Source organism: Lutjanus erythropterus, chromosome 10, assembly GCF_056507025.1.
Source record: "Lutjanus erythropterus isolate fLutEry1 chromosome 10, fLutEry1.hap2, whole genome shotgun sequence".
In the NCBI taxonomy this organism is placed as follows: domain Eukaryota; kingdom Metazoa; phylum Chordata; class Actinopteri; order Lutjaniformes; family Lutjanidae; genus Lutjanus; species Lutjanus erythropterus.
Genome location: NC_139326.1, coordinates 21640114 through 21660505, shown reverse-complemented (window position 1 = coordinate 21660505; position 20392 = coordinate 21640114). Strand labels below are relative to the sequence as shown.

Below are 20392 nucleotides of genomic sequence, written 5' to 3'. Positions count from 1 at the left end.
GTTTCACAGCTATAAATGCTGGTTAACTATCCAACGGTAGCGCCCAACTGATCCTGCATATTTGGGGCTGATGCTGATATCAATAATGGGCAATAAAATAATTCTAATATTGATATATCAGCCGATACTCTTCATTTCTATGTATGAGATTCAAAATGAGATCAGGGTACTGAAACAGTAAACTTTCACTGGTATTTTTGATAATCAAATAGCTATAAATAAAAAAATACAAATAGAACAACTTTAATTAGGAAAACGAATCAAATCTACATAAAATGCTGTCTATAAAACTAAATAATGAATTAAAAAAACAATGTTCAGTAAAAAAAATATTGGACAACTTATACACTGATACGACATAGACAGATATAGCTGTGCCAGGCCAATATCAAGCCAATAATATCGGTGACCTGATATATCTGTACGTCTCTACCAAACAATATCTGAAGCAGTAATAATTAGTTTCACTTCGACCAGCTAAAACAAAACGTATTGATTACACATCAATGTATCAATAATACTGACCCAATATTTCAATGACACTCTTTATTTTTGATATTTTAAGTACATTTTGTTGCTAATACTTCTGTATTTTTACTCAAGCAAAATTTTGGATGCTAGACTTAATAAAGTATTTTCATTGTGTTGAATCCCTTTTTTATTTTACATATACCGCCTCATATTCTGCTGGCTAACCATCATACTGTTTAGGTCACTTTGTCTTGTTTTAATTCTTTTCTCTGTGGTGTTTTCATAATGAATTGATTAATTATTATTTTTGAAATGTCAAAAAAATGTGTAAAATGCTTTTCACAGTTTTCCAGATTTCAAAGTGATGTTTTTAAATTACCAAAAACCCACAGTTGATATTGACCTATCACTGCTATATAGCGGTCTATATTGGTATCAGCCTATATGAAAACCTTTTTTAAACAGAATACAATGCAGATATATTTGACCATTTTTCTTAATTAAGTGTAATAATAATATAATATATACAAATATTTTACTCTATCTGTGTTTTCAAAGTTATTTATAATATTATTATAATAGCAATTAATTATTATTAATTACTATAATAACTATTATCATTATTATTTAAAATACCAGCAGAAGTATACTGTTTGAGTGCTCTGCTATAATTTTGGACAATTCTGCATCCATTACATATCTTGTAAGTGTGAAAATGTGTGCTTATGTGTGCGTTCTATATTCTGTAATATTCTGTATAAAGAATATTGGCTGATATATCGATATCATTTTTTTTTTTAATTACTTATATGGACATCAACATTGTCCAAAAAAACTCCAGTGCTCCCTACTATCAATTTAGTAAAGGATCTGAATACTTCTTCCCCATCACTGACTAAAATGCACAAGACTTAACAAAATTTTTTAACACCAATCGCAATTACAAAAATCACAAAACAGAAGTCAAATTTTAAACTTCTTAACTAGCAGTAAACCAATTAACCTTTTCTTACATGTAGTTTGATGAGGTCTTAAATTCTTAATTCAAATGTTCAAATCCGCATGACAAACCAAAGCACGGAGCAGAAAATGACAGATTCAAATTAAGCTTCACAGAATCACAAAACTGGAAGTGAATCCCAGTTTACAGACTCCAAATCATTTCGAATATAGAACACACCGCGCCTCACGCAAAGATAAGAGAAAAGCAATCACTGCAGATTGTACAAGAGTGGATGAGCAAACAGAACTTGTCTGAGAAGTGGGTGTAGCACCACGTTTCTGTATTTAAGAGGTTGTTTAATTCAGTCCACATGACCAGAGGAGGTCTGCGAGCTCCAAGCAGCTCGGCTCCCACCTGCTTCAAGTACAAGCCTCTCTCAAATAGGAAAAATAAGAGCCTAAGTCAGAGGTCAAAACACAAAACGCCACTTTAAATGAAAGAAAAATAACTGGCTGTTCCAGAAGTTCATTATCCGTGAGCCCAGAATAGGCTGGAGTTCAATATTTGGAGAGGTTGATTTGACACTTTATTACATTAGTTTATGTCACAGTCTGGTTCACAGTGGGTGTGTGTGCGTACCTGTGTATGCTCTGCCAGACTTTAGAACTATAACAACCTGCGCTATTACTTAATTTATTTACACAACGTCAAGCATCATGATGCCAAGCAGGAAGTGGAGGCCTGGTGGACCCCATGCAGAGGACATGATGTCATGGTTTGGACTCTGGCATAGAGCAGCGTGAGTTCATTGCTGTTGCTGTCCATCAACCTCAGTGTCCCAGGCTGACAAGCGGCTAGATGACATTTAAAAAGCATGGACAGAGCGAGCATTGTTTTAGTCATAAATAGCCAACATGCTGGATTTGGAAAATATGAGCTGCTATTTCATTGCCGTAGTTCATTTATAGCCACAAGATTTAGTACATGAATTTAGTCAGTAGAAAAAAAGTTTTTTACGGTGGGAAATCCACACAGATCCACAAAAAAAATGCATTCAAGAACCCGTCTATGAAAAAGAGGGAGAAAAAGTAGCTTTTCAGTAAAACTAACAGCCGGGGAAAATTCTCTGACTGGCAAAGACGATTAATTTAAAAGTTTTCTGACACACAAATATTGCAACTCCTCAGATCTGAAAAATGCAGAAAGCCATGTTGCTATTTTGATAAGATTTCAATTAACTGTGCAGCCCTACTTTCTAATTAGATACACAATATAATATAAATATTAAAAAAAATAGGAACAATATAAAAAAAAGCAGAAATATAAAAACAAAAACAATATATACAATTTAAACAACAAAAAACTTTGGAAAAAGTTCAGAAAACTCATTTTGGTGCCTGAAAATTAAATAGTTTTAATTTAAAATATTAACCATTATTCACTTTCACATCAATGAATCTACTCAATAATTGCTCAATAATTATTTTTTGGAGGTTCTAAAACTAAAACATTCAAGCTTAAAGACAAAAAGTAAATTGTCTCAACAAAAGATGATTAGTTGGTAAAACTTTTTTAAACCTGAAAAGTCTGAGTGCTCAAAACTCAAAAAATTTCTTGCAGTTAAGTTCCCTTGAAATTTGAAGTTTTCTCAGCCTTTTTATTTTTACAGTGTAGAAAACTCAACCATTGAATTTGCACTACAGCGCATAGAATACATTGATATTGAACAGTATGAAATGAAATTACACCTGAGTGGATATTGATATTGCACAGTCAGTATAAAGTGTATTGTTATGTATGTATAATATCATTATCATCCACCTTGAATCCAGTATCGGTAGAAACAAGATCAAATCCTCTAAACAATGCAGGTAGAAGTTTCGACAGTCACTTTGAAGTAATATTCAAAGTCCTGAGCAAGAAGTCAAAGTCACAAGGTGTTGTTGAGGTGGCTTTGTGGCCCTGACACATTTTTGCTCGGCTGTCCGCGTGTGTGTGAGATGGGACGAGGCGGGGGCGAGAAGGTGAGACGAATGGCAGCGGTGTCACTAGGTGAATACAAGTGCGCACTCATGCATAGACACTACTGCCTTTTTTTTTTTTTCTTTTTTCATATCGGAGCATCCCAGACAGTTCAGTCAGACAGGAGAAAGCTGTGTCGAGACAATCCCTCTGCGGCAAGCCTAAATCACACGCCATCCCCGCCCCCCTCCCTGCCAGACACACTCTCAGAAAAACACACACACACACATATAGTAAATAATGTGCAGACAGAGTGATATGAATATTTGAAAAAGGACTGAGGCAAAAAACTGGAAAGGCCATGTGGGTCTGGTATCACAAATACATTGTCTGCATCAGTCACGGACCAGTGAGTTGATCCCTCTGCGTGTGTGTGTATGTGTGTGTGTGTGTATGTGTGGTTAACTTCTCTCTTTATCTGTCTTGTGCCCATCTACTGTCTATCACTTATTTTCTCTCTCCTACCCCCTTTTCCTCTCTCTTTCTCCCTTTCAGTCGCTAATCCTGCATGTGTTGGTGTTGATAACAAACTCAGTGGCGAGGAAAGGCTCGAGGAGATAGAGAGCGTTGGTTTCTCTTCGGCGCACTAAGCCAAATGACCACATAGGCACGCACATACACAAGAGCGCGAGCCAATGTGACAGCGCCGGGTGACAGTCACAGCGCAGTGACACTAGTTGGGCCAATAATGAGACATGATATCTCCACCCCCCCCCCTCCAGAGGTCAAAAACCTCTCTATCTCTGTCTGTCTCTGGGTTAAAAGTCTTAGAGCCAAATGAATTATTCTTCAATTACTCTTGCAAGCGACACACATCATCCTTAGGCTCTTCTCTGCTCATTATATTCATAAATCCCCCAATCTCCTCCATACAGCAGTCAAGAAAATTATTATTACAATTCTGACTCATTCTGCGACCCCCACAACCCCATTACCTTTCTTCCTCAAATCCCCTCTGCTCCCTCGTTTCCCCTTTATCCTCTCCGCCACCCCTGAGACACAATATACATGTACGAGTACACAGTCTCACACACACATTTGTACACAGGCACAGGTACACATAGACACGAACACAGACGCGCACGCACTCCTCTGGTTTGTGTTGGGGGTTATCAGTTTGACACAGTGCACTGTGATTATGTATTTTCTGTGCTCCAGTCAGAGGGAGGAGATAAGGGGCCAGCAGACTACAGCCAAGCCAGACACCACTCATCCTACATGGGGAGGGAACGATGGAGTGGAGGGTGTAGAGGTGACAGTGGGTGAAGACCTGTATCTTCACCTTTTGTGTTTCAACCACTTTATAACTTCTCTTTCAATCTGTGCTCATGGTTATTTAAAAAAAAAATAAATATATATATTTTTTTTCTTTTTTTTTCTTTGTTTCATAGGTTGCAAGCCAATTCTGAACTGCTGCGAGTAGTAGAAGGTATAAACTGTATAGATATGAATTTACTCTACAGTATGATTTTTGACTATATTTTGTTTCAGTCACTTTAAAACCTCATTTTTCCAACCTGTGCTCTCGGTAAATTGGAAAAGGATGAGAAAATAAATAAATGCAACTGCATTTTTTTCAGTTTTTCTCCCTTGTTTCATAGGTTGCTTGTCAAATTTTAACTGTTGCGAATAGGGGTAGCAGTTATAAACAGTATAGACAGTATTGCTCTACAGTATGATTTCTGACTATATTTTGCATTTCAACCACTTTCAAACTTCTTTTTCCAACCAGTGCTAATGGTAATTTGGGGGAAACAAAGAGAAAATAAACGACTATTTTTTTTTTTTTTTCATGTCAGAGGACAGTTGTTACAGGGTCTGGTAATACTTGATATACTTGAGAAAATGTCTGTATTTCTTTTTCTATTCATTATATCAGTTTTTCTCATGAAATGCTCTTAAAATACCTCGGTCATGTATGTGAAATATGTCCTGGTAAAACAGTCAGGAGTGCAGGAGCTGCCATGTGGTTGCCTCACCAGCAGGGGTGTCATGATACTCCCAACTGCAATTCAAATCGATTTTTGACTTGAATTACTTTTTTTTTTTTATTGCACTGTTGGCTATGCCATTGTTAGATAGGTCTTGATTTGTAATGATCAATAGATCAATGGTTTTATGCCCTGATAACTTTCATTTACATTTTTATAGTCAATCTTGTATAGAGTGTGATATAATGGCCAATAAGACACACTGCGTCGTCTTTTAAGTGTTGTTTTCTTTGTACATGTGCTGGATGCCACAAGTAGGTAGGGGTGGTGGGGGAAAAAAATATTGGTAGAATCGCTAATTCTGCCTTTTTATTTTTTAAAAGCTCATTTTGATCAATTTTTGATTTGATATTTAAATTGTGGCACCCTTACATACCAGTGCTTTGACCCCTTCAGAGGTATTTATATCGAAATTTTAAGAGAAACAAATATACTGTGATATATACTCTTCAAATCGTAAATTTTAGGCCATACCGCCCACTTGCGAGTGCATACCGCTCTGCTAAACCCACAGGATGGATTGGACATATGATTCTGGTTATGAAATTAAATAGCTTCCCTGTCATAAACCAGACTGTTTTATTTGCTCATAAACACACAGAGAGGATGAGGTATTGCCCACGGTCCAATTCTGTCAAATTTAGAGAGCATTTATCACAAGGTCCCAACTTTTTCTGGTGAAGAACAACAAAGCCACTGGAGCGGCACGGCTGAATTAATCTACAAGGCCCAAAATTAAGACCAGAAACATCCCGGTCCTGCACATCAGAGAGACGACACATAGCTATTACAGTCTCCAAACATACCTCTTTTCATCTCTGACACATTCTTCAACAGTCTCTCCATTTGTTATGTCTTTGGCCGGGTCTCGCTCTCTCTCCCGAGGGTGGGAATTTTCGCACACACAAAAAAGGCATTTTGAGGCCCACAGTGTGTGTCTTCAGGCGGTGATAGGCTGATGTATGAGGAGGGGCATTGTGGGTAGGCATGACAAGCAAAGAGAAGCCATCAGTGGGACATCTAAGGCTCGGGGAATGAAGGCTCTCTGGCACCCAGAGCAGCTCTTGAACACTGGCTCTCTGATAGAGCCGACCTTGGACTTAATCACTACCAGAAGAAAAGAGCACCGCTTGACAGGAAGATGGAGAGATGGTGGGAGAGAATGTGTGTGCAAGAGAGAAAGAAAGACAGCAAAAAAACAGAAACCGCAAGAGAGAAAAAAAAAAGAGATACGTACAGAGAGTGACAATGACCAAATGCAGGAAGAGTGGACACAGAAAGAGACAAAAACAGGTAACAACAGTGTCCAAAGAGACAGATAATGACTCTGTTGGTGTTGCACATTTTTTCAAAACCAGCCAACAGCAACATGTGTTTGAGGCTGCCTGAGAAGCAGAAAATACAGTATGTTTTTCACCTCTGAGATACACACAAATCTATTTCGTTAAAGGAGAAACCTGTAATATATTTACTGTAATAAATCATAAAATGACTATGATATGTCATCAGAGACTAAGGAAACATCCTAATTTGAATTACTGGCTTCACCAACAACAACACTACAGCACTATGTCCTTTGAAATTTCCATTCTGGACCAGAAAGACTGTTTCTGTTTTCATGTTTCAAGTTTGTTAGAATTCAAATTTAATGCAGAATGTGTGAGTTGGAAGATATCTTTAATAATTCTTTTGGAAGGAGCAGATATTTATAACAGTGACTGGCAGGCATTAAGGCAGACTGTCACTGAACCCCAACTCCAGAGTGAGAGTGTGTATTTTTGAATCACTGTGCCTTTGTTTTTAGGACAACTGACTTAGCTTGACATCAACAGAGAACTGACAACTATAAACACCTGATCAACTAACAGTGTTAGACTTGCCATCTACTTGTTATTATTAAATTACAATATTGTGCTCGTCTTGCACTCCTGCAGTGTTCCTGCAGCCTGCCTGAGGTTTCTTGAGTCTGGGGAGGAGAGGGCGGCCGTACATTGGACTATAGATTAAATAAGATTTCAAACTATTTAATATACCATGTGTAAAAGATTGTGTAATATCAATATTGCACTCAGGGAAATATGAATGTATACCAAACTATGCAATATTTTTCACTTGGGGCAATATTATCTCACACTAAACTGTGCACTATATACATTTCAAAACAATGTGCAATAGATTTAAGTAAACTACTGAGTCTGTTTCTTGTTTATATTGTTCTAGTTTTATTCTAACATGTTTATATCTTACTTGTCTAGAGCTGAAGCCAGAGACCGTATATTAAATAGGTTGAAATTCTATTTAATACCCCATCTATGGTTGAAGTGAGTTGTTTCCCCCAAACCCCTCCTCCCCAGACCTGGGGAAGCTCGGGCAGGCTGCAGGAGCGCTGCAGGAGTGCAGGACATACGCAGCATTGTAAAATCGACAATAGCAAGCAACAACAAGTCTTACGCTGTAAGCTGATCGCTTGTTTATAACAGTCAATTGTCAGTGTAAAGCTAAACCCGTTATCCTTAAAACAAAAGCTGACTGCTGTGAAAATACACGCTCTTTGAGTTCAGTGACGGCCTGTCTCACTGCGTGGCAGACTCCATTTACACATTGCTCAATTTAACCGTTATGAAAATATACTCCTTCTACAAGATAATTAATGATTTCTTACGACTCATAAACAAACACTGTCATTCAGCGAACATTTGGGATTAAACTCTAATTAATGTGAAACTGGCAAACAACAACAGTCATTCCAGCTGCGAATGGAAATTTCAAAGGGGGATACCAGGATTGTAGCGTTGTTATCAGACAAGCGAGTATTTCGAATTAACATATTTGTTAATTTGATCGCTGATTGTATATCATGGTAATATTATGATTTATTATAGTAAATATATTACAGATTTCTTCTTTACTATCTTACTTTTTTATTGCTGCTTTTTTTATGCTATCCCTACAAATTCTTCATTGTGGATTATCTTATCTTCTGGCCACAACCCACTATTTGGACCACAGTACTCATTTCTGGGTGTGCAATTACATTACATGTTGCTCCTTTAAAGACACAAACACACACATCAGAAGAGCGTGGGGTTACAGTACATTCAAGCTGGCAGAGTGAAGCCTTCCACCCTTTTAAAAATGCCCAACGCCTACGCACACACAAACACACACAGTAAAATCCATTCTGCTTCCACCTCTGCGGCTTGTCACAGGCTTGACTAAAGGGTGAACCCTCTGAAACCAAATTAGGAGAATGATTAATTTCACACAGGTCCACAAAAAAACGCATATAAAGTTCTCAAATTAGTCACTGAGGGAGAAGGCTCTGGGACACCCACAAAGCCTCCATCCCACGATGTTTTGTATCCATTACACAGCCTCGGGATGTGACAAGCCTCATCAATAAAACTATTATTAATGTCAAGAGCTGAGAGCTAACTTTGAGCTTCAATCTCCAAACCGACCATAAATAAAAACTTACAGTACATCTCTGGCACGACAACACAAGAAGACCACATCAGACACGAGTTTGGCTCTTAAAATCATCACAGTTTTTGTTCTGACATTTGAAGGCGTGTATAATGTTTGATTTCCAACCAGTAAGGAAAGTGTTAGAGAGCTTGTTTTCGATTAGCTGGCTTTACTCTCTCCGCCAGCTGAAGTCTTGATTTTGCCTTTTAGTCGCTAACAAGATGATGATTTATCAAACCCGCCTGGCTACAAATATTGAGTTGTGTTGCACATCACAGAGGAACCGCACAGCTCCAGTAGGACTGAAACAGAAAAACCATTAAGAGGAGCATAAATGCCACAGCTTTACAGTTACTCTACAGACCATCTGCATCGAACTCGGCACTATGGGTGGCCCATTTCAACCATCAGCTCACTTGATTAAGAAAATACGATTTCAATTGATTTCCTCATACCCTAATTTGTGAGAAGTCGGTATTAAAAAATATCAATCTAAAATGAGTGTGTCATATGAGAGAAGTTAATAAAAGTAATGGATTTTCTTGCCTTTTTTTCTGGCGAGGAGGTTGGGAAGATTATCAAAGAGAGGGAGAGAAAGAGCCATGGAGGAAGAAAAGAAGTGGGAGGGAGTGAGTGATAATCGAACAAGAGAGGAGCGCTGCAGTCCTGGAATCGCATGCGGGTCCACGGAGTCATCAGAAATGCAACGATTCTAAACGCGAGAATATGATTTTCAATCGACACTGGATGGGACCAAGTGGGAACGAATGAGCGGAGGAATCAACTGCTAAACGAGATAATTACTGTCAGAGATTATAGAAAGACGGAGAGAGGAAGAGGTGGAGAGACAGAGAGAGGAGAGGAGGCAGAAAGAGATGACTCACAGAAATGATGGTTGAAGTAACAGAAACAAAGACGGATATACTTTGACCCTTAATCCGTGCAACAGAATAAATGTGGTCAAAATCTTATCTTTGAAACATTTCTGCCATCGTGAGTCATAAATTATGATCAATACCTCTGCTAGAAACCTTCAAAAAATATAGTTTTTAAGAGTTGGATTAGACCTGATTTTAAATTTTCATCCCTTCACTGTCCTTAAGAAGCTTGTGTGAACAAAGGAAAAATAATCTTAATGCAAATCTGTTTCCAAGATGCTCCTTCAGTTTGAGAGTCTAGAAAACCCAATAATGATATATCAGCCCATATTATTTATTTACATAAATGCACAACACAAATATTTTTAATCTTCAAAGAGTAACTGAACAAGACAAACTGTTCCTAATGCCAGGGACACACAGCACACCGTACCACCACGAACCGCTGCCAACAAGTGATTTTGCTCATCTTTTCTAATTGGTGGAGCTGATTTTCTGCTTTTTTTTATCTGTTCCTGAATATGGAGAGTGTTGCTTCTTCTGCAACAGTGAACTTAAAAAGACCACCAAGATATATGAAGATGGGTGATATGACAGCTCCCCAACAGTGGTCACCACCTGGTAGCTGGCTACAACATAGGTCATAAACCCCACCTCTTCCATTTTAGCAAATGAGAGATGCGCGAAATTAAAAACTACATGTCAAATAGATTTTTCTCTAACAAGGTTTCTGCCCTTTTCGGTAGTTCTTATCATGCTGATGATAAGTTTGGTGTTAATTAGTTATTTGATATCTCACATCATGATTGACAGCTGAGTTCTGCTCGTAATTGAGTTGGCCAGCTGTGACATCACCAGCGCAAGATGGCAGCACTTGTATATTCAGATATTTTAGGTTAATTTTGTACTGTGGAAGGAAGTGGAGACGTGTCGTCCATCTTTATAAAGCTAATGTAAAAAGGACCATCCTCTTGCGTGCTGATCTGCCTGCGTGTGTGTGTGTCTGTGTGTGTTCTCATCTTTCTCTCTCTGTTAAGACACAACTGACACATCTGTCGAATAAGTAAGTAATTTAAAAACAGAAGCACAAATAGCAGTGATACTATTTCTAATAAATATAGTCGGTTGGCAGATTTTGATATTTCATCATGTGTGAGGAATAGAACAAGGGAATTGAAACTCCAGGAAAACAGCTGGGAGAAAGGCAGACAAATCGAAAGAGTTGGCAAACAAGGGATCCATATTTCATCATTTATCAGAATCTGATCATTTATATCATATATTATACATTATTTTTATAATTCATAATACATCATTAGTCTGTTTTCTTGCCAGATTTGCTTGTGGCGTGCTGAAAAAACAAGTGATGCCCAAACTATTTCTGCAGATTGCGAGCTGGCTGCAGAGCTCCATGCTACGGCACAGTCTATCTGAACTGCCAAACAGAAGTGGGCAGGACTTCACGGTGCAGCACCTCCTGTGTGTCCCCGGTGTAATGATCTGGTTTTGCTGACTGATTAGCTGACTGAGTGATGTGTAGTGTTGTCACAACACTGGAATTTCTAATTTTGGAAAAAAAAAAAAAAGATTTACAAATATATACATTCAATACAATTTTCAATACCAGATGGAAAAACTTCACTCAACATTCAGCCTGGTGTGAAGTTACACCTTGAATTGTTTTTGTTTTTTAAAGAAATTTTACCGTGGTATTTACTGAAAGGACACATTACATCTGAAAAATGAACGTGTGCTGTCTAGTAGAAAAGTAGTAGTAGTAGTAAACATGTACTGGTGATACCGTCTTTAAACTATCTTACACAAATATTTGGCATTTCTGCACTGTTTCCTTAGCAGTCTAAAGCTATATAAGGAGTATTAGAAATAAACTAAGTGGCCACTTTATTAGATGAACCTGTACAATTTAATGCAATTCAATACAATAGCCCTGCTATGACATCTGTCCTTACAAAGTTCATAGTGTTCAGTTTTTACTGAGGTCAGTGTTGAAGGTGGTGTTGCACTGAATCACATTAAGTTGAGAGGTGTTTCTTTTATTTGCAGATATCTCTCTATCTCATGACCTCAATGAAAAGACGTAAAGAAAACAATATAAAGTTCATTCTCAAATGAGACAAAACTGCAGCTTTAAAAAACAATAATATATTAATATTATCAGAATTATGAACTTGCTCATCTAAACTCTTAAAAACTTCACCTTGGTTAATACTGTAATAAATAATAATGAGGTGTGCTAGACGGTGTGCGTGTAGGCGGATGTGTATGCGTCCACCTCCAGGTATGCTAATGCTGTTATGACTGGCTGGCTTCATTACCGTCTGTCTACAACACACTGGCCAAGGTCAGTGGAGGCTGCAGAGATGATAGGGGGCCAAAACCATGAGCACAAATTAATCTGCTGTTTAATCTAATAATGCAGCGTGGCATCGGGTGTCTCAGTCCTATTAACACAACTGTAATTGCATTTGAGGAGGAATGGACGCACGCAGCCCACAAGGGTACGTTCACACTTGCGTGTACACCCAAGTACATCAAACACAAATCGAATTGTATTACTCAAGCACACATGGGTGCAGACGTGGCGTACACACTCACACTCTAGATGGACTTTATGTTGGGGAAAGGAAATAAATGAGAAGAAAAACATGGTGCAGTACTTCCTGGTGAATTCAATTCAAGCAATCATCGTGTGAGTGCATGTGTGTCCATGTTTATATGGCATGGCACATCTTAAACCACAGAGCGCTGCTCATTAGCATGGTAATATCCAAACAGCAGGGTGTAGTCAGAACAGCAGCGTATTATTAAGATTCATCTCATTAGGCTTTCATGAGATTTAAAAGTTAACACGAAATAACTTCAAAACTAAGTCTTAGATAAAACACACAGCGAGGTCCTGAGTTTACTCTGCAAAAGTTAATTTTCCCTCCTGGAGATGGTGCACGGCCTGCAGCAACATGGATGGAGAGCTGGCCTACGGTAACAGGATTAGCCAAAAAACTTAGTCACGCTAAACTTCTGTTTACAGATACAAGTAATTACTTCAAAAAAGTGAAATTACTATTGACTGAAATTAACCTTCTTTTAACTGAGCTGCAGGAACTACGGTATCTTTACTTTTATCACGAGTAAACACATGACTTGAGCTCTACAAAAGGTTACAACTGAGGCTTCCAGGGAACACTATTTTATTTCGAGTCAAACTCAAACTCATGAAATCACCGCCTCACAGCTGTATGCCTCTGGCAACAGGCAAGTTGTGGTTTATATCTATGTCTGTCCAAACTCATAGTATTTGTAGTGAAGATTTTGAAGGAATTTAATAAAAAGGTATTAAGTGTATTAAGCTTACTTTTTTTGGCAAAATGGAAGTTCTGGCTATATTGGCACATATGATTCCAGTGAGAAAGATGCTGTCTTCACATTAAGACGTCACAGTGAATTTGACCTTTGTCTTTTTAGATGTAAAATGTCATCATGTCATCATTTTATCCTCTTAGACATTTGTGTGAAATTTTGTCATGATCAACATATGAAAGCCTGAGTTATGGCTAAAAACATGTTTTGTGATGTGATGAAGTGACCTTGACCTTTGACACTGAAAAAGACTTGAGTCCAAGTGGATGTTTGTACAAAATTAGATGAAATTCTGTCCAGGTGTTCCTGAAATATCACACTGACAAGACTCAGACTGGACAGGAGGTCAGTGGCATTTGACCTAAGTTGGGCATATATGCCAAACTAGAAGAAATTCCATCAAAGTGTTCCTGAGATGTTGCATTCAAAAGAAAGACACAGACGTACATACGGCCAGAAAACCCGAAAACATAACAACAATCTGTCTGGAAACTTACTGCAGTGAGATGGATGACTCCCTGAGAGGTCACTGGGCATCCCATGAAGCCAACACACTGCAGCTCAGGACAATGCTCCGCAACCGCTCGCACGGAACGATCAGTGACCTAGAGAGGAGAACAGAAGAACAGGAAAAAGAGGGAGTTTAAATCAGTATCACAGGTAAGAAACCATTATTCTGAAGTGGTTCACATTTTGTCTTCATAATGCCAATTTCATTTCAGGCTGATAATGTTTCATTCATTCACATTTCAAATTCAGTTTCAATTAATTGTGAATATTTTCTGGTTTCTTTACTCCTTTATGTCATTAAACTGAATATCTTTGAGTTGTGGACCAAACAAGATGTTTGAGGATGTCATCTTGGGCTTTGGGAAACAGTGATCAAAAATTTTCACCACTTTCTGACATTTTATATACCACAAAACTAATCGCTTAATCGAGAAACTAACTGACAGAATAATCGACAAAGAAAAAAATCATTAGTTGCAGCCCTAATTAACAGTATTTTTCAAAGTGCGCCTGTGGAGACGAGTGCTGTCAGATGTGTGTTTTGTGTTTGATGAACAGCAGAGAGAAGGAGGATCACAGAACAGGGAGGAGCAGGAGGAGGACAAGCTCAACAGCTAAAAGAGAGCTTGTCTGCCAAGCAGTGAGGACGTCGCCTTATGATGGATGGACCGTTCCCCATCATTCAGCCGGCCGTCTACTAACAGCTCATAATGGATCAGAGATCAATAGGGAAGCAGAACATTTCCACCGGCTTCCACTGTAGTCATCAATACGGGTATTGATAGCTCCTTCACCCCCCTCATCACACTCAACACTGCAACAATACGTGGGAGATTGTTTGTCCTCTCTGTAGGCTTCCTCAGTGCTTTCTCAAACTCTTCATCAATCACAAAGACAAAATGAGATGAGAAGAAGAGGAGAGAGAGAACCGAGTCTACGCTGTGATTAACTGAGAAAACAAAGAAAACAAACATCAAAGAACACTAGAGAACAAAAATCACTTTTCCTAGGAATCCCTGTCAAAACCTTCAACGTTTCTTTTTGAAATTCCCAAAAAGCAAGTCAGGAAAAAAAAAAAGTACATTTGAATACATGCAAAAAGCACATCAACCAGTGATGGATGCAAACAAACACAAACTTTTCCTCATCAACTGAATAATGTTTGGAAAAGTCTGTCAGAGTAAAATCTAAGCCTGACATGTAAAAGTGAAGTAAAAGGATACTTAAAATGTAATGCTCAGTATAGAGGACACACACAAGAAGACTAGAGCTGAAGAAGGAGGCACATTGTCATATTAAAGGCTGCAACAACTTTAAATCAACATTACCAGCCAGTCCCAAATTTAGCATTTAAACAATTTAGAAACTATTTTGGTATAATCAGTTGTTCTCTCGGACAGATTTAGTATACAACAGACGTTTGAAAGTGTTAACTAGTTCTAAAAATGTCCAACAATTCCTCAGATTAGTAAAAATCAAACCAAAGGAACAGCCAGGAAAAGCTCTGCCATCTCATTTACAGTATTCTTTAGTCTCCGATGCAGAAGGATGATTATGAACAGCCTGAATATTAGTCGGTATTATAATGCAGGAAGTTTTCCAAACAGTGCCTCAGGAAGAGCAGTGGCTGATACATTGTCTTTACTGTACACTGACAAGATCATTAATTAGCCGGTAAGACTGGAGATAGTGGGGACTTGCCAATGGAGTTGTAGTGTTTAGCTGTACAACAACAGAAATGCTGTACAGTTACAGATAAGAAGGAATCACACCGAGACACATCCCTAAAGTTGTAATCGCTGCTAAACCATTGTTTTATTGACTATTACATCGCTGAAAAAGGTATGCCTGAAAAGGCAGTTTTGAAAGTAGATGAAGTTTTTTTTAACTTGTACATTTAGGTTTGTACTTTGTATGAATACTGAGTTAAAAGCTTTAATTTTCTAAAGCCTGAACATCAGCTTTTCTGTGTGGTGAGTACACAGAGCTTTGTAAAGAAAACCGATGATCCACAAGAGAGGACAGGAGATTCAAGTTCACTATTGGTTTTACAGAGACAGGTACCAATTAGAGGCTGACACTTTTTGGAAATCCAAAGGGAATGCGTAATGAGATACAATTTCACTATTAATCACGGGACTGGGATGGAAAAGGAAAAAAAGTCAACAGGAGCAGGTGGGATCAGGAACCATAATAGCAGGTTAGTGTTTTATAAGATAAATATGCAGTTCTAATGTGAATAAACTCAACTTTCTTTATTGTGTACAAACTGCTACTGTCTTTTATCTCCTGTCTGCTAATGGTTGCAGCCATGATGAGTATGAGTATATAATATCTTTGGATTTTGTTCAAAACCCAAAGATATTAAGTTTACTGTATTCTCACATATTATTCACATACAAGAAGTTGGGACCGTGGCATGTTTACCACCGTAATGCATCACCTTTTATTTGTTACTAAGTGTTTTGGAGCTGAGGACCTAACTTTTTCGGAGATGGGGTTGTACTTAAGAGCACTTCAACATGTAATGTATAACCTGGACAGAAAATGGAAACTTCGACTGCACCAACTTGGAAAACAGACTCCGCAACCACAGATTTAAATATACAAACTTTAAACACTGAGTCAATATGTATAAACTCAAACGTAAGTGCTCACATTATTCTTTAGCTCTTTTTGAGCTACATATGTGGGTTGAAACATTTGTACATTTCTAGTGCAATTCAAATCATACTGCTAGCGTCATGCTGTGACCAGACAGTCACGAACACAGAGCTATTTCTACCCGCCTCACTTCTGTTCACTTCAGTGTGCTCATAGATCTATTCGGCGCCCTACCTAGTAACGCTAATTAAACAATTTCTTTTCAGTCTTGCTCTTTTCTGATCACTATACTTGTCCATATAGCCATCATTCTCTTTATGTTATACACACCGTCAGACTCGACACCTTTGTCACCCTAATGCTGCCCTCTCTCTCTCTTTCTTCCCGCCCTCTCCCCTGAAGGTCTACCTTATACGCTACTGAGTCGAGGCAGAGGAAGATGGAATAGCCAGAGATACAGCGAGGGGGAAGAGAAGTCACAGAAAGAAAGAACAAGGTGTCCATTTATCTTTCAGCGAGTCACATAAAGTATGGCTTATCAGGGAAAAACACCTCCTATAACTCTAGTGAAGCTCAAAGGTTTCTCACCTTATCAGAAAGGAGCCGAAGTGCTTGTAAAGTGCAAAATGGTTCATAAAGGAATGTGACTGCAAAGGATTTCCAGTCCAAGATGAAGCACAGGAAATAGGTTCTGAGGATAATTTAGCTATGAACAAAGTGTTTGAGAAGGAAGTCGATAAATATATAGTTTTACTGGCTAATGTATAAAATTTTGTCTAAAACATTTTAGGTAAGTACTGACTTAAAACAAAACTTGATTTTTTTATTTTTTTTTCCCACTATCAGTGAATTACGTCAACATCTACTGGATGAAACTTTCATGCAGATGTTTAAAGAACCAGACCGATATATTGGTTGGCCAATATTAGCCTATTATGGCTATATCGGTCTACATCGGACAAATAATTCAACATTAATATACTTTGCTCTGTTTGTGTGGTTTTTTTTTTAAATATATACATTTATAATTATCAAAAAGACCTGTAAACACTTACTGTTTCATTGCCCTGATTTTGTACATTTTAAGAGGATCGGCCAATATATGTATACCAGATTTGTTTTTACCCCCTAATATCAGTATTGGCATAAGCCCCCCAAAAAATCATGGATCAGTCAGGCTTTGGACGTTAATGGTTCTCAGACAATGAATAGTAACTTTTGTGATCCTCTGTGACTCAAACCATGGCCAAATACAGCCATGGCTATAATGTCCAAATATAGCCTCACAGAGCTGCTACTGTTGCTGCAGACTCATGATCTTGTTGACGTATTAACTCCTGGAGATATATCATCTTGCAGTAAGGAGAAGTACAAAAATGCACAGGAGGTTTTTCCACACAGTAGGCTATATGTTTTTGTTCAGTTCATTTTGACAACAGTTTTTTTCATGTTTGAAATATGAAGAGCTCTATTCCAAAATCCCTGCAAAAGGACAAAAGAAAACTTTGACAGAATAGGGCTTTAACAGACGAGGTGCATGACATCTGCACAAATCAAAAGAAAACCCTGTGTTTTTAAATCCCAAAACTGACAAACGAAGGTCACCGTGTGGAATAAAAGGTGTATCTACCTGTCAAACTGACAACAGCCTCCGACATTAGAGGTTGTTCATTATAATCAGAATTAAATATAAAAAACAAGTGCTGAGGTGGGCAGTCAACTAAAATGTATAATGCTGAGGAAACAACAGCTTGTGAGGGAGTTTTGTAGTTGCATGGTTTCCCTCCTCCTTCCAGTACCTGTATTTTAAGCCTTTTACAAAAAGGAATAGAACTTATCACCCAAATGAATAGAACTGCTCATCCTGGACATGCTTGTGTGTAGAAGCTGTAGCAGTTCACTGTACTTGCTAGTTTTTGTACGGTACAGTTTTTCAGGGCAATCAATAACTGGATGCACCTTAAAATTCTGCACCTCCGGTTTGGACCCACCACACCACCCATCAACACTCGCTGCAGTCAGAAAAGATTAACTGAAGGTGAGTCAGCGCTCCCACTCCGAGACACTGATTTGTATGGAACCTGATCTGCAGGGCCAGGTGGAGATGGTGGGGGGGGGGGCAGAGTGGAGTTGTCTTTTTGAGTATGAAACTTGAGGGTGGGGGGGAAAGGCTTCCAGAAGGACCAGTCTGAGCCGAGCAGCTGGCAGGTGAAGTGAGCTGGCCGGAGCTCTCCCCCCCCCAACATGGCCTCTGCCAAAAAACCATCAAGGAAAACATTTTCAGGTTGACTACCAGCAGAATCAAAAAGCTACACACCGCCGTGATCCTTAAATCAGAACCGTCTGCGAGAGAAGCACACGAATCACAGCAGAGTCCACCCCCAGACTGGCTTTCATACCCATGTTTGTGCTGCGAGAGTGTGTGGGTGCGGTTGTGTGTGTGTGAGTGTGTGCACTTGTGTTTGAAACAGAAGAGACAAAAAGAAAAAGAGCAGGTTACACATCTACACTAACTCTCAGCAGGTGAGAGGGGAGATGGAGGAGAAAAAAATAAAATCCCACCGGAGCAGAACCGGCCAGGAGGGCATGTACCGTATCAGATTAAGGCTGTGTATCTGAGTGTGTGCGCACTCTGAGAAATAAAGGTCTGTAAAGGTTGCTAAAGGTTCTTCAGCTTGTCCCTTTGGAGAACCCTTGGTTTCCTAGTAGAATTTCTTATAAAGGTTCCACTTGTAACCACGTGGGTTCTACTGAGCATCTTCTTATAGTCCAGGGGTTTTATCTACAATCCACAAAGGGGGTTCTAGCAAGAAATGTTTGTATTCCAAGAGTTTTATTCAGAACACAGTCAGGGGGTTCTACCAAAAATCTTATTATATCCCAATGGTTTTTTCTAGAACCCACACAAAGATCTTTACCAAGAGGCTTTTTTATATTACAGGGGTTTTTATCTAGAACCAACCAAGGGGGTTCTACAGAGAACCTTTTTATATTCCAAAGGTTTTATCTAGAACACACTCGGGGGTGTTCTACAGAGAACCATCCATTTTGATGAATACTTCCACCAAAAATTGTTCTTCATCAGCCAACAGTTCTGGATAGAACATCAGCCCTTCGGGAAGATCCCTTTTGGAACCCTTATTTCTAAGACTGTGTGTGTTTCTGTGTGTGTGTGTGTGTGTGTGTGTGTGTGTGTGTGTAAGACCATATGGGTTTGTAACTAAGATTTGTCTCCAACCCACAAACACAAAAACTCGTCCCAAATTTTTCTCTGCTCTTCCCCCCTCCTCCCCCTCAACCTTTCATGGACTTTGATTTAAAAACACGAAAAGAGCCATGGCAGGGCTTTGGAGAAGAAGTGGCTAGCCAAGAGAGGCCTTAAAGCCTTTTAGAAGGGATCTGGTTTAATGGTCTCTGGGTGAAGGAGGTAAGGAAAGCAGGAGAAAAAAAGTGGGCTGGAATGGTGGAAATGCTGCAGTCATAAAGATAGCCTTTGTGTGTGTGTGTTTTAAAGAGCTGGAAGGTAATTGTTGAGAATGCTGTGGTAGCAAAAAGGGGTAATGCTGTATGTGAGTGTGTGGTTTTTGTCTGGTGGTCTGTTCTTAGAAAACGCTGGGGCAGCACCCGGGGGCCACTTCTCATCCAATAAGGGCATTTAAGCCTGTCAATATCGTCTATCATACGACTCATTTGACTCCATCAAACATTCAGGCAAAAGAGATGGAAATAGAAAAAGACTGAAGCAGATTGCAGCTCATCCCTTTCATCCTTCGCTCCCTCCCACCTACTAAAGTTTTACATCGCTCCCTCGTTTAAACCTGGCCGCTTCTCACCAACAAAAACAACACAGCAAAAAATGCCCCCTCCCTCACATCATTAATTGTGGTCTTTCTAGCTTTTATTTCCTCCTTTGGGCGTATTTTAACCTCACACACACGCGCACATGCAGGTGAAGCCGGTTTCATCAGTGGGTGAGATGGCAGGGAGTGTGCGGAGGGCAGGCACACTGTCATTTGTCTATGTTTGAGACTCTGATGATACACAATCACAGACACACACCCACACGAAAAAACTGATTCATCCCACACTTTCTTGCCCAAAAAAAGTAAAATACTGCAGAACTTTAA

At 38.9% G+C, this 20392-nt stretch overlaps 1 protein-coding gene across 1 annotated transcript in view; it reads right to left on the bottom strand.

Annotated features, from left to right (window-relative positions):
* fbxl17 (F-box and leucine-rich repeat protein 17) overlaps window positions 1-20392 on the bottom strand; it is a 305963-nt gene that overhangs the window by 192302 nt on the left and 93269 nt on the right. The window contains exon 7 of the mRNA XM_084728685.1: window positions 13649-13756. Coding sequence (XP_084584811.1) covers window positions 13649-13756 — 108 coding nt within the window. The remainder of the gene's footprint in view (window positions 1-13648; window positions 13757-20392) is intronic.